Here is a 14669-nt window from a genome sequence, read left to right on the forward strand (position 1 = left end):
ACTAAGTAGCTGAGGCTGTCCGCGAACCGCCATCCTCCAGTCTCAGCCTCCCGAATGCTGGGATGACAAAGCGTGCGCCACCACGCCCGGCTTGTATTTCATTTCTGAAACAGGGTCCTGCTAAGTTGCTGAAAGTTGCCGAAGCCATCCTCAAGCCTGCGATCCTCCGACCTCAGCCTCCCGAACGCTTGGATTGCAGGCATGCACCACCACGTGCATGTCTACATTCTTGAGATTGTAGGAGAGGGTGTGAACTCAAGTGTGTGAGGTCACTTGTGCGTGTGAGGGGTTGAAGCCCAAGTGTCCCCTGGCCAGCACCAGGCCTGTCCTGGCCGGCAGACCTGTCCACTCGCCTATAACCAGCTTGGTGATGGCCCATAATTACCTGGGGCCCATCTCTGTGGCAGAGGTCAGGAGTCTGGCACAGACCCTCAGGGCAGGGGCCCTCTCTGCTCCCGCCAGCTCCAGCCAGAGGAGGCCAGATAGATCTCCCGGGGTCAGACCAAGGGCCAGACCTTGCCACTGCTCCCAGCCCAGTGTCTGGCTGACTCCTGCTGGCGTGGGGCTAGAGGTCCCCGCCGGTCCCCCCGCCTCCCCTTGCGTCCCACGCCAGCCCACTCGTGTCTCCTCCTTGGTCCCCCCGCCCCTTCCTCGTTTCCTGGCCCCAGACTCTCAACATTTCTTTCTTTATCCTTTTTGTGGTACTTGAGATTAAACCCAGGGCCATTCTACCTCCCAGCTACAGCCCAATTGTTTTCTTTCTTTCTTTCTTTCTTTCTTTCTTTCTTTCTTTCTTTCTTTCTTTCTTTTTTTTTTTGGTACTGGGGATGGAACCCAGGGGCATTCCACTTCCGAGCAAAACCCCCAGCCTATATTTTATTTATTTATTTTTATTTTTATTTTTGGTGGTACTGGGGGTTCCTGAAAACCCTTCTACCTCCGGGTTACACTCCCAGACCTATTTTTTTTTTATATTTTTTATTTGGAAACAGGGTCTCTTAATCCAGCAAAGCTGGCTTCGAACCAGCGCGATCCTCCTGTCTCCGCCTCCCAAGCGCGGGGATGACAAGCGTGCGCCACCACGCCCGGCTTATTAGTCTTTATTTTTTGAAACAGGGTCTCACTGAATTGCAGAGGCCTCACTAAGTAGCTGAGGCTGGCCTCGAACCGCGATCCTCCTGATCAGCCTCCCAAGCTCAGGGATGACAGGCGTGTGCCACCACGCCCGGCTTCATAGTCAGCATTCTTCTTTTTGAATTTTTCCATTTCTTGCCTTTGAAGACATTACACGCGCCTGTGTTTCCGCCTACTCTGCCCTCTGGGTAGTCTTTCCTGACTTCACCTGTGCTGGATGCAGAACGCTGCGGGTCCCCAGGGTTTGCTTCCACACCACGCTTCTGTGGCTGGCCCTGCCCAGGTCCTTGTCTTTAAATACGACCCATGTGTTATTGTGCAAACCGGCACTGACCTCTCCTCCAGCTCCTCCTGCACCTCAGCATCTCCCTTTGACCACAACTGAATCTTTTCTTGGATGGCGGGTGGTGGCGGTACCAGGGACTGAACCCAGGGGCATTCCACCTCTGAACTACACCTCCAGCCCTATCTTATTTTTTACTTTTTTGGTGGTAATGAGGATGGAATTCAGGGGCATTCTATCTCTGAGCTACACCCCTAGCCATATATATGTATATGTATATGTATATGTATATATTATATGCATATATTTTTTTTCTGTTACTGGGGATGGAACCCAGGAGCATTTTATCTCCGAGCTATGCCCCAGCCCTATTTTTAATTCTTTATTTGAAAATAGGGTCTCACTGAGTTACAAATTCTCCTGTCTCAGCCTCTCAAATGCTGGGATTACAAGCATTCACCACCATGCACAGATCCCAGCCCTCTTTCTTTCTTTCTTTCTTTCTTTCTTTCTTTCTTTCTTTCTTTCTTTCTTTCTTTCTTTCTTTCTTTCTATACTAGGGATGGAACCCCAGGCCATTCTGGTCTCTGAGTGACACCCCCAGCCCTTTTTTAATCTTTTATTTTTTTATTTACTTTTTATTTTTGTATTTGGTGGTACTGGGGGGGGGAACCCAGAGGCTTTCTATCTCTGGGCTATACTCCTAGATCTATTTTATATTTTATTTGGAAACAGGGTCTCACTAACTTGCTGAGAGCCTCACCAAATAGCTGAGGCTGGCTTTGAACCTGCGCAATCCTCCTGTCTCAGCCTCCCAAGCACTGGGATTACAAGCGTGCGCCACCACACCCGGCTTCCTTTATTTTTTTAAAACAGGGTCTCAGTGAGCTGTAAAGGGCCTCACTAAGTAGCTGAGGTTGTCCTTGAACCGCGATCTTTCTGTCTCAGCCTCCCAAATGCTGGGATTTTAAGCGTGCACCACCACGCTTGGCTCCTATTTTATTTTTCAATTTACAAATAGGGTATCACTAAGTGGCTGAGGCTGGCCTCCTGTCTCAGCCTCCCTCAACCTCCTAATTAAACTGGGGTTAAGGTTAAGGCGTGCACCACCCCACCTGGCTGAGACCCACTCTGAAGGCCAGTCTGACCACCTGCCGGGCTGCACGGCCCTAGTCAAAGACACATCCTCTTCCAAGTCCTGGGTGTTGCTGCAGGAGCCTCGGTCCACAGTAAGCCCTCAACAAACAAAAGATGGCTTGTTCTAGCTCCTGTCCCCGAGTGCCTGGCCCCTAGCCCACCATCACCTTCCTGAGCACGTCCTCCACCTGGCCCGGGATTTGAGTCAGCCTGCAGCCTGGGCCTGTCGCACGGGCAGATCCCTGCTCCTTAGCCCTGGAGCCCTGGGACTGAGCATCCGCGACATTCTCCCTGAATCCTCCTCCAGGTGTCCTCAGGCAAGAAGACCGATTATAAGGCTGTGTGTGCCTTGCTGATTACTGACATCTGACATCTCTCTCTCCTCTCTCCTCTCTCCCCTTCCCCCTCTCCCCTCTCCCTCTCCCTTCTCTCCCTCTCTCTCCCTCTCTCTGTATGGAGGATCAGAAGCATTCTACCTATAAGTTATACCCCCAGCCCGATTTTATTTATTTGGAAGCAGGATCTTACTAAGTTGGGGAGGGCCTCGCTAAGTTGTTGAGGCTGGCTGCAAACCTGACCTCTCCTAGCCTGGTCTCTGGAAAGGTGCCCTGGAGCGGCTCCACTGTCCCGTCTGCTGTCCTGAAGGACGCGGGGCACTGGAGTTATGTGCAGCCCCCGCCCTGCACGTGGGCATAATGCTGGGTGCGTGTGATACTGGAGACCGAAGCCTGGGTATTCTACCTTGGAGCTACACTCCCAGACCTATTTTATACTTTATTTGGAAACAGGGTCTCACTAAGTTGCTGAGAGCCTCACTCAGTAGCTGAGGCTGGCTTCGAGCCTGTGCGATCCTCCTGTCTCAGCCTCCCAAGTACTGGAATTACAGGTGTGCACTGCCACATTTGGCTAAGAGGCTTTTTTCTTCTTCCTCCTCCTCCTCCTCCTCCTCCTCCTCCTCCTCCTCCTCCTCCTCCTCCTCCTCTTCCCATCTCTTTTCCTATTGCTGGGGAAAACCCAGTGCCTTGCACACACTACACAGGCACTCTGCCTCTGATCCCCAGCCCAGGCATTAATTTTTTTTCCCTCTATGGTACTTGGGATTGAACCCAGGAGTACTTACCTCTGCACAATACCCTTAGCCGTATTTTAGCCTCTTTCTTTCTTTCTTTCTTTCTTTCTTTCTTTCTTTCTTTCTTTTCTTTTGTATTTATTTATTTATTTATTTATTTATTTATTTTTTGTGGCTCTGGGGATAGAACTCAGGGGCATTCAACCTTCAAGCACACTCCCTGCCCTATTTTTTATTCTTTATTTTGAACCAGGGTCTCACTGAGTTGCAGAGGGCCTCACTAAGGCTGTCCGCGAACCACGATTCTCCGGTCTCAACCTCCCGAATGCTGGGATTACAAGTGTGCGCCACCACGCCCGGCTGGCATAATGTTTTGAGTTATAAAGGAAACCAACTGTATTGACACACAGTTATAAAAAATTTTACATTCTTGGTATAGTAATATATAAATGCTTCTTTATTAATACATTAAAAACAAAGTCGGACAACTATGATCATTTCAAAGTAGCGAAGTGTAAATAATAAATAATATTCTGTGATATCTTCAACAATCATAATGCAGTCTGAAAACATCTGTGATTTCTGTTGGTTACAAAGTCACAGGGACCATTAACTACTAAGTGGCCACCTAAGTACATAAGAGGATGTTATATTTTTGTTACAGGTAAGTTAAAATAAAGATGCAGTTTTTTTCCTACCTAGGTTTACAAATCTCCTGAAATCCATAAATCCTAGCCGAGAACCTTTGACTCTAGTATGGAATGAAGAGGACATTACTGATTGAACCTTTAGCTCCCCCACGACGTTTAATCCTCACATCAACCCTGAGAGAGATACATTATAGCCAGGTTTTTTCTGATGGATGGATACCTGGGGCCCGGAGAGGTTAAGGGGTTTGCCTAAAGTGGACCAGGTCCCTCTGGAAGGCCCTGCTGGTCTCTGCACAGAGCTACGCGTCTTAAAGGAGACGAGCCTCGGGACAAGGCGGTCAGTGGGCTCTTTGGCTCAGAATCTCCTTCCCGGGACCCAGCCCCGGTCCCTGTGGGATGTAACCAGTGAAACAGCAGGGCTGTGGCCCCTGGAAATCACACACACTCGGTTATTTTTATCTCCAGTTTATTTATTTTTTTTTTTTAGACTAAGAGCAGAGTATGAAAGTCACAGCCAAAGCACTTGAAAAAGGCCCAGGATGGGTGGGGACCGCGGAGGGTGGGCGGGGCAGGGCCTGGGTCGTTCCCGCGGGGCTGGGAAGGAGGGATTTGTTGTCTTACGTCTCCAAAAGTGTCTGTGCGTTGCATAGGTCCTGTCTTCACGGAAGACAAAAGAGGGGCCGGGGGCTCCCCGGGGAGGGGGCTTGGCCTGGTGGGGAAGGGGTCTGGGGCTGGAAGGGGAAGTCGAGGGGGGTGAAGAGGGAGAGGGAGTCTGTCTGTCTGTACATTATATATAGAGATATAGTCTGTACATGCCTGCTGCCCACCCTGCTACCCCTGTCCACTGCCGGCCTCCCTGGGGGGGCCGCGACGTGTAAACTTGGATCCCATCCAAACCGCCGGTGGGGGGGGGGAGGACGTGCTTATTGCTGTAAACAGAGGAAGGGGGCAGGGCGGCTCCACCCCCTCGCCATTCATCCCCCTCCCCAAGTTCAGCCCCCGGAGGACGGCGGCGGGGCACCCCCTGCTTGCTCTCTCTCTGGGGCGTATCTCTCTGGGGGGGCCCAAGGAGAGGGCACCCGGGGTCAGGGAGAAGTGCCAGGGGCCAGGGCGCTCTGAGCGCCGCCCCCTTATGGGCCCCCAAGTTTGGTACCAAACATTACCAGGGCCACCTGGGACCCGTGGCTGTCCCTGTGCCTGGTCCACTACCGTGCCCTGCCTGGAGGGAGGGGTAGAGGAGACCGGCACAGCTGCCGGCGCGGGCCCCCCTTCCAGCCATGGGAGGAGGGGTCAGGCTTCCCTGGGAGAGGCCAAAGGACCCCTGCTCCTTCTCAGCCCGGCTCTCCCCACCGAGGCAGGGGCAGAGCTAGGAGGCCAAGAGCGTCATGAGGAAGAAGGCGATGCCCACGGCCAGGGGCAGGTGTTCCCGCTTGGGGCTGGTCCCGCTGATGCTTTTCTCGAGCTTGGGCACCTGGGGGTTCTCTCCCTCAAAGTCTTCTGTGGACAGACGGACAGAGAGACCGGTGAGGCCTGGGCCGCGCGCCAGGGCCGGGGACGCGGCAGCGGCAGCAGCGGGGACCACCCATGGGGACGGGGAGGATCTGGTCCCCGGACGGCATGCACCGGGGAGGGGCTGCGGTCCCAGCAGTGGCCACCAGAGGGCGCTGCGCAGACTCACCCAGCACGTTGATCCTCACATTGGGGCCCATGGTGAACTGGGGGAGAGTGGGGACCGGCTTCTCCCCGGAGTGCGATGCTGCGGGGTGGGGTGCGGGTGGGGAGAGAGGAGGGGAGAGTCAGGGCCAGGATCCCTCCCCCTTCTACGGCTGGGGCACAAGCCCCCTTCGCCTGTGCCCTCCGCCCCCACCCCCAAGGCCAGGGGAGCCCCAAAGCAGGGGAGCCAAGATGGGGGCGCGCCTGGGGGCCAGGCGTACTCACTGGAGGCGCAGCAGACAAACACCTTCATCCTCAGACACTTCCAGTGCAGGTTGTGGGTGGGCGTGGCTGGGGAGGAGACGAGCCTGAGCATCCTACAGGAGCCCCTGCGCCCTGGGATTCACCCTCCCACCGACCCCAGGGCAGCCTCCATGAGCTCCCCGGCCCTTGCACTAGGCTTTTTTTTTTTTTTTTTTTTTGTGCTACTGAGGGTAGAACCCAGGAGTCTTCTACCTCCGGGCTATACTCCCAGACCTATGCTTTATTTGGAAACAGGGTCTCACTAAGTTGCTGAGAGCCTCACTAAGTAGCTGAGGCTGGCTTCGAACCTGTGCGATCCTCCTGTCTCAGCCTCCCAAGCGCTGGGATCACAAGCGTGCGCCACCACGCCCGGCTTTTTTTTTTTTTTCTTTTTTTTTTGTTCTAGGGATTAAACTCAGAGGCATTTCTACCCCTGAGCTTTACCCCCAGCACGTTTTTCTTATTCTTTTCTTTTTGGTACTGGGGATGGAATCCAGGGGTACTCTACCTCTGAGTCGCACCCCCAGCCCTATTTTTTATTCTTTATTTTGAATCAGGGTCTCATTGAGTTGCAAAGGATCTCACTAAGTAGCTGAGGCTGCCTATCAACAGCGATCCTCCTGTCAGCCTCCCTAATGCTGGGATTACAATCAGAGCCATCACACCTGGCTCATTCTTATTTTTTATTTTGAAGCAGGGTCTCATTAAGTTGCGGAGGGCATCACTAAGTACTGTGGCTGGCCATGAGCCTGAGATCATCCTGTCTCAGCCTCCCAAATACTGAGATTACAAGCATGCAACACCACGCAGGTGGGACCCAGCTCCCACCCCCCCATTTTTTTGCGGTGCTGGGGATGGAACCCAGGGACCTTCTACCTCCAAGCTACACCCCCAGCCCTATTTTTTATTCTTTAATTTGGAACAGGGTCTCATTATATTGCAGAGAAACTCACTAAGTAGCTGAGGCTGGCCATGAATCTCAATCCTCCTGTCTCAGCCTCCCAAGTACTGGGATTACAAATGTGTGCCACTACACCCGACTCCCAGCTTTCTTTCTTTCTTTCTTTCTTTCTTTCTTTCTTTCTTTCTTTTTTTGCAACAGAATCTCACTAAATTGCTGAGGCTGGCCTTCACCCTGAGATCCTCCTGTCTCAGCCTCCCAAGTATTGGGATTACAGGCTGAATGTCGGTAAGGTCGCCTCCGCTGCCAGGCCCCGGAGGTTCCCATCTAGAGTGTCCCCCACTGAGACAGTGACTCTGAGGCCCCAACCTGGGGCTGCCGCCCAACCCCTCCTCTGAGGCTCAGGACTCAGCTGGAACCCTGAGGCCCCCAGTGGCGCGCCTCATTCCGGGGTCTCACTGGGTCTAGGCCTGCGGCCTCGGGCCTGGCTGTCACTCCCGCCACCTTTGGGCGCCCGCCCGGCAACTCACAGATGTAGAAGTACTCCTGGCCGGCGTGGAACTCGTAGCCCAGCGAGAAGGCGCTGTAGCGCTGGAACTTCTCCGAGAACTTGATGGGGCTGTGCGGCGCGTGCGGCCGGTTGCACTCCCAGCGCTTGAAGCCTTGGCTGGCGTTGCAGGTGCGGTAGCCGCTGCGGCTCACCATGTACAGCACGTACTGCTCGGCCCCGCCGCCCGGCCCGGGCCCGGCCCCGGGGCCCACTCCCGAGCTGTTGTAGTGCGGGCAGTAAATATCCAGGTAGTCGTTCACGTTCACCTGCACCGTGTAGCCCTCTCGCCGCAGGCTGCAGGGAGGGAAGGAAGCGGGTCAGAGAGAGGAAACCCCAAGCCCGCACGCCGTCCACATCAGCGCTCCGCACACTTCCCGGGTCCCTCCGCCCCGGCCTCCGGCCCCAGGGCCCTGTCCTTCGGCGCCCTCGCCTCCCCGGCCTGCCTTTCTCCCGGGAGCCAGCAGAGGGTAGTAAAGGCGCAGGGAAGCCCGGCCCGCCTCCAAGAGAAAAGAGGGGCGGAGGGAAGCCGGAGCGTACTCTTCGGTTGCCACAGAAACCGCGTAGGCCTCAGCGACACCAGCCCCGGCCCGGATTTCCTCCGTCCACCCCCCTACTCTCTGCCAGCCGGGCAGAGGGCCGAAAGGATGCAGGCGAAGGGGGAAAGTGGAGGGCGCCCGGTCCGTGGGACACGCGCCTTCCCCCTCCCTCCCTCCCTCGCTTCTGCGGGCAGGTGTCCCTGCGGCTGCCAGGCCGGCCGAGGGGCCAGTCGGTCGGGACCTGACGGTGGCTCCTTGCATCGCACAAGTTCTATGGCTCACAGATAAACAGGTCCACCGCCCACCCAAAGGACACGCGCGGGGGAGCTCGGCTGCTTGTGTGCCAAGCCCAAGGCCAGCTGGTCATCCCCAGCAGCCCCGGGGTGGCTCTCTGACCTCACACAGGGCAGCGCCACGGGCCTCTGGCCTTGAATCCATCCCGTCCACCCTAAGACCACGAACAGAGAGGTCCCCGAGAACCTGGCTCGGCAGATGAGGGAGCCCACCCGGCTTGGCTTCATGCCAATGGTCCAAAACACCGGCCCCACCTGGGCACCGCTCACCCCCACCAAGGTGCTAGGCGGAGTGGTGGGCACCGTGCCCAGACAAGATGGCTGTGCCTCTCACTTTCCGGATCTTTCTCTGGGACACAGAAGCAGATGCTGGGTCCCTAGTAATCCCACCCGCCTTGCTAGCACCGTCCAAGTGCGTGGGTCTGAATCCTCTCCTGGGCCTGAGAGGCCCGGGAAGGGATGGGTAAAGCCTCCAAAGGGACACGAGACCCCCCCCCCCCAACTTCCTTAGGGGAAGAATTCACATGTTGGTGGTGAGTGGGGAGCATGGTGGACCCTGGAAGGCAGGCAGGGGTACCAGGGAATGTCAAACCATGGGGGTCCCTAGCCCCTGGGAACCCCCCCAGGGGAGACACTGGCTCTCCTTATCACAAGGTACCACCCAGTTCCACAAACAGTAATTAGCTCCATTAGGAAGATGAGCTTGGAGGCCTGGGGGAGGAGGGCTTTGAGGGTCTCCTCCTCGCCCTAAAATTCCTTGGCCTGGCCTGTGCCGTCCCAGCACCCCCTCACCCCAAGCCTGGCAGCGAGGCAGCCAGGTGAGAGCCAGAGTTTGGGCACCGGGGTAGGAATGGGCACAGCCTCCTTGAGTCATCAGGAATGCCAGCAGTCCCACTTGGTTCCCACGGGAGTGATGGGTCACTCGGGCACTCCCTGGCCCTGGTACTCAGGTGGGCAGGAGTCTCGGCCTAGGGCGCTGGGAGCAGGAGAACGGGTTAGACCAGGCCAGGCTCCCAGCCGCCACCCTGGCTTGCCTGTCCATCCTGGCTGCAGTCTCCAGCCCCTCCCCTCAGGCTTTGGGGAGGGGGCCGGCAGGGGTGGGTACCCCACGGGGCACGCTGTCCACAGCCTCGCCCGGGTTTCCAGTCCCATCCTGAAGTAGCCCCTCCCTGCAGCGCACCCAGTCCCTCCTGCAACACACCCCATTCCAGCAGGAAGCTCCAGAGGTATTCCTACAGGGACTCAAGTCTTCTCAGGAGGGTGGGACCAGCCTTATAAAAAGGTTACTGGGTGACCACAAGGAAAGGGAACCCACTTCTTACCTATGCCTGGGCTGGATGGCAGAAAGAAAAGAAAAGAAAAAAATAGCCCAGAAATGCAGCCCCGAGCCGGGCACCTGGAAGAAAGGTCTACCAGGGATGGCCGTGTCCACCTGGTATCTGGTAGACAGGGGGCAGGAGGGCTGGGTGCCAGGAATCCCAAGCCACAACTCCTGGGAGACCCGACCTGTCGGCTAGGCTTGGGCGCTTTAATTGAATCTGTCATCGTCCCTCGCCCGGGCGGTGAAGAGGGAGGCGCTGCCAGGTCCCAGGACAGCACGCGGCTGCCCCGCCTCCAGGGCCCCACTCCCGCGCCCCGGGGGGCCGGCTGTGCCCACCCCTTCAGACAGCTCCCGTTCCACCCACACGCGCCAGCCCCCCGCTAGCTCCCCACCTCTCTGCGAGAAAGGCGAGAGGCTCATGTGAAGGGGCTGCCCCCGCCCCGTTATCCGGGTGCACCCCGACCTCCATTTTTCACTCCAGTGGTCCAGCTCCCCGCGCCTGGCCCCACACAGTCCCGAGCGTCAGCAGCAGAGGGCGGGATGGGCGGCGGGGGGAGGGCGCAGGAGCAAGCTTCTCCCCCAGGGGCAATTAGGGGCAGGTAAACAGGGTGCCTAACAAGACCAGGGAATCGGGAAAGGATCCCAGAGGGCCTTGAACTTGTGAAATGCTGCTCCCGGCCCGAGACGCCCGGATGCAGAGTTAAGGCGGTGGAGAAGGGATGCTTCCCCCGCGCGCGCCCCCGCGCCTGCGCGCCCCCGCGCCGGCAGGCGAGGCCGGACCACGTGCGCGCGGCGTGGGGGCCGCGCGTGCACGCCCCCGCCCGCGCACGCCCCCGCCCGCGCCCCCGGCCCGGCCCCCAGCCGTCCAGGCCCCCGTCTCGGGAGCAGAGGAGCGCGCCCGCCGCCCCCGCCCCCCGTCTCTGCGACAGCGGCGGCGGCGGAGGTTTATTGATCTGCAGCGGCGGAGATGAGCGAGGGCCCGCCGACAGCGAGCCGGGCGGGGATGGAGTCACACACACACGCGCGCACACACGCACGCACGCGCCAAGAGGGAGCAAGAAACCGCGCGGAGAGAGGCCGGCATCCGAGATGGGGATGCAAAAAGAAAACAGAAACAGAGCAGAGAGAGCCAGAGGCCGGGTCAGAGGCCCACGGGCAGCGGCCCGAGACGGGGGCGGAGGGGAGCGTGGGCACCAGGGGCACCCGGAGGTGCGGGGCGGCCTGGCGACGGGGCCAGGCGGAGAGAAGGCGCACTGGGGACGCAGTGGGGCCTCAAAAAATATTTGTTGAATGGTGTGCGAAGGGAAGAGATCGGCCCCAGAAACATTCCGGAGACGGGGACGGGTTCGGGCTGGAGAGTGATGCTCCGAGGCTTCTGCAGACCCGGGCGAGCACCTCTGCTGGCTCTGCGAAGACGTCAAGCACAGACTGGGCAGCGTTTGGCCATCGGCCGCCCCCGGATCAAAGCCGGGCTCGGGAGACCCCTCGGCCTCCCCCATGCAGTCCTCCTTCCATCTCTTAGTTTCTGGGCCAGGCTGAGGCCGGGTCTGGCCCATTTCCGGGGACTAAGCCGAGGGGCTCAGTTGGGGGCCAGGGCCGGGTCGACGGCGCTGCGCAGGGCACTGCCCCCAGGCCTGTCAAAGGAGGACGCCGCACGTGTCCCACCAGCACCCTCCCACGTGACCCCAGGAGGCGGGGTCGTGAGACCCTCCCCACGTGACCCCAAGGGGCAGAGACCCTCCGCACGTGACGGGAGGTGGGAGCCCGGCTCACGTGACCGGGGGGAGGGGGCGCGGGAGCCTGTGGCTCGGCGGCCCCGCCCCCAGCTCCCCGGCTCGCTCGGCTCCCGGCTCCGGAGCACGTCGCTCTCACGATTTATGGGGCCGCGGCTGCCGCAGTGAAGGAGCCGGGGAGCCGGGCGCAGCGGCAACAAAGGCCGGGGAAGCGAGGCGGGGGCGGCGGCGGCGACCCCCGGGCCGGTGCGCACCCGCGCCCGCCTCCGCGGGTTCAGGACCGCGCCGGGGTGGAGAGAGCGAAAAGGAGGCTCCGGGCACCCGGCTGCCCACTCCCTTCCGGGGCTTTCACCTGCGCCCAGGTGTATGCGGGGGAGGCGAGCCCGATCGACACCCCCCCACGCGCGCATCCCTCGGGCTCGGCTTCCCCTACGGAGGCGGGGGTGCCCCGAGGTGTCGGGGAGCCCGGGCCCCTCACCTGCGACCTCTCCGCGCCCCGCCAGACTCGAGCGGAGCGGGGGTCGGGTGTGTGAGTCTGGGGGAGCGGGCGAGGTAGCTAGAGCCGGGGAGTCAGCCTCAGCGCCCCCCGGGGATCCAGGAGTCCCGCTCCGGGGGGGGGGAGGGGCCGCATCCCACCCCCGAGGTTTCCATGGGAAGCGAGAGGGGGGCGTCGTTGGCTCATCCCCACCCCCAGTCTGACACTCTGGGCGCGAGGAGGGAGAGGGGGGAGGCGCAGGGCCCTAAGCAACAAAGAGCCGAGCGGCGAGCGGCGGCCCCTCCCCCGGAAGGTTGGGGGTCGCGGCCGCCCAGCCCTCCCGGCCTCCTCCCCTGGGGTCTCGCCATTTGCTCCCTAATCACCCCTCGGGCTGGGAGGCCAGGGGCCGCGCGGCCGCCGCCGCCGCCCGGGCAGGTGTGACAGCGCCCCCCCCACGTCCCCCGGGATCCCCCCGACCCACCCCGGCGCGGGGTGGTACGCGCGGCGGGGAGGAGACCGCAAGGGCAGCCAGGACCGGCCGCCGCGCCGCGCGCCCCAGGAAACCACACGGCGGCCCCGACACCCGCCCAGACCGCGGCGGCGCCGGCGGCCACCCCGGCCAGACGCGGCCGGCCACGCGGACGGCGACCGCAGCCCCCTCCCCGGCCGCCCGCCGCCCCCGCCCAGGCACCGCCGACGCAGACACACAAATCACACACTCAGACACACACGCGCCCTGACAGCGCGCACGCCCGCTCACACCCGGGCGTGTGCGCGCGTGGCTCGCCACCCCCCGGCCTTCTTCCCTCTCCCCGGCACCCCACTCCCCGTCCTAACCCAGGCGCGGCACCCCGGGGCCCCGGCTCGGCGCACTCCAGCGGGGCTCACCCACAGCACCCCGCGAGCCGTGCCCTGCGTGCAGGGGAGGGGCAGGGCCGGGCTCCCGCTCAGCTCCGCACCCCACTTCTACGAGCAAGAGTCCTAGACAGACCCCCCGAAGCCCTTATGGCCGGAAGCAGGTCACCCCTGGGCCCCCAGGCGCGGCGGCCTATCCCCAGCACACCGGTGCCGCCAGACCCCAGCCCAACCAGAGGGAGTTTATGAAGATGGGGGGCGGTATGGGGCCGGGGCCGAGATGGGGTGGGGGCCGGCAGCCTCCTCCGCACGGCCCGCGCGCTCTTACTACGCCCCAACAGCCCCTCTCAGGCGCCCCCCGAGTTTCATAGACGCCCAGAGTGCGCCTCCCGGCCCCCCGCTCTGGTCGTCCGGGGCGCCCACCCCGGGGTCCCCCAGGACTTGGTGGGCCCGCCAGCCCCCTCGCTCGCCGAGCCGGGACGCGCGGGCTCCCGGGCCCCGGACTCACTGCTGGTTGGAGCTGTTCCAGTACACCGCATGCCGGTTCCCCAGCGCCCCCCCGGGCCCCTGGGCCAGCAGCGGCAGCAGCGGCACGGGCACGAGCAGCAGCAGCAGCAGAAGCGGAGCCGCCGCCATCCCCGGAGCCGCCGCCGCCGCCGCCCCCCGACTGAGCCCCGCGCTCCCGGCTTCTCGCCTTCCCAGCTCCCTGCTGCCGCCGCCGCCGCCGGCCCCCAGCCCTAGGCCACGCCCCCCGCGCCTGGCCCCGCCCCGGGCGCGCCCCGAGGCCCCGCCCCCGCGCGCTCCCGCCAGGCCCCGCCCCGCCGGGCCGGGAGCGCGCTGCGCGTGGGAGGTGGGGACCGTGTAGCCCCCGGAGAGCCGGCCGCGCGCGCCTCGGCCGGGTTTGCCGCAGCTGGGCCTGGGCCTCTCGGCTCCCCCGGCTGGAGTTCCCGGAGAAGGATTTGGAAACTCCAGAGGGCGATCTTCCTGCACGGGGCCCATTCATTTCAGGGATGGAGGGAAGGAGGAGTCTTGAGAAGAAGCTGGGGGTCAGCGGGGGCGTGGTGGTCCACTGTAATCCCAGTACTTGGGAGGCTGAGACAGGAGGATCCTAAATTCCAGGACAGCCTCAGCAAGTAGTGAGACTCATCAACCCTGTTTCCAAATAAAAATAAAAAGCCGGGGCGGGCGTGGTGGCGCACGCTTGTAATCCCCGCGCTTGGGAGGCGGAGACAGGAGGATCGCGCTGGTTAAGAGACCCTGTTTCCACATAAAAAAAGTTAAAAAATAGTTCTGGGAGTGTAGCCCGTGGGAGTGTATCCCGGAGGTAGAAGGGCTTCCAGGAACCCCAGTACCACAAAAAATAAATAAATAAAAAGCCGGGCGTGGTGGCGCACGCTTGCAATCCCAGCAGTCGGGAGGCTGGGACCGGAGGATCGCGGTTCGCGGACAGCCTCGGATACTTAGTGAGGCCCTCCGCAACTTAGTGAGACCCTGTTTCAAAATAAAGAATAAAAAATAGGGTTAGGGGTGTAGCTCGGAGGTCGAATGCCCCTGAATTCCATTCCCAGACCCGCAAAAATATAAAATAATAAAATAAAATAGGATTGGGGGTGTGGTTTGGAGGTTGAATGTCCCTGGGTTCAATCCCCAGTACCAAAAGAAAAGGAGGAGGAACAGGAGGAGGAACAGGAGGAGGAGGAGGAGGAGAAGGAGGAGGAGGAGGAGGAGGAGGAGGAGGAGGAGGAGGAGCTGAAGCCCCCAAGCCCTGCCCAAGGC

The 14669-nt window shown here is 60.6% G+C and overlaps 1 protein-coding gene across 2 annotated transcripts; it reads right to left on the bottom strand.

Annotated features, from left to right (window-relative positions):
- Positions 1 to 5639: 5639 nt before the first annotated feature.
- LOC308260527 (ephrin-A3) lies at positions 5640 to 13529 on the bottom strand (the record flags this gene model as incomplete). 2 transcript variants are annotated; one of them, XM_080691899.1, is made up of 5 exons in its annotated part: positions 5640 to 5770; positions 5952 to 6029; positions 6212 to 6277; positions 7661 to 7974; positions 13402 to 13529. In XM_080691899.1, the coding sequence occupies 5 exons, from the start codon at positions 13527 to 13529 to the stop codon at positions 5640 to 5642; spliced, it is 717 nt and encodes a 238-aa protein (XP_080548025.1). The 2 variants fall into 2 exon arrangements, with proteins under 2 accessions (XP_080548025.1, XP_080548026.1); XM_080691900.1 differs by lacking the exon at positions 5952 to 6029.
- Between the last annotated feature and the right edge of the window lie 1140 nt (positions 13530 to 14669).

Source organism: Muscardinus avellanarius, assembly GCF_963383645.1.
Source record: "Muscardinus avellanarius genome assembly, chromosome: 3".
In the NCBI taxonomy this organism is placed as follows: Eukaryota; Metazoa; Chordata; class Mammalia; order Rodentia; family Gliridae; genus Muscardinus; species Muscardinus avellanarius.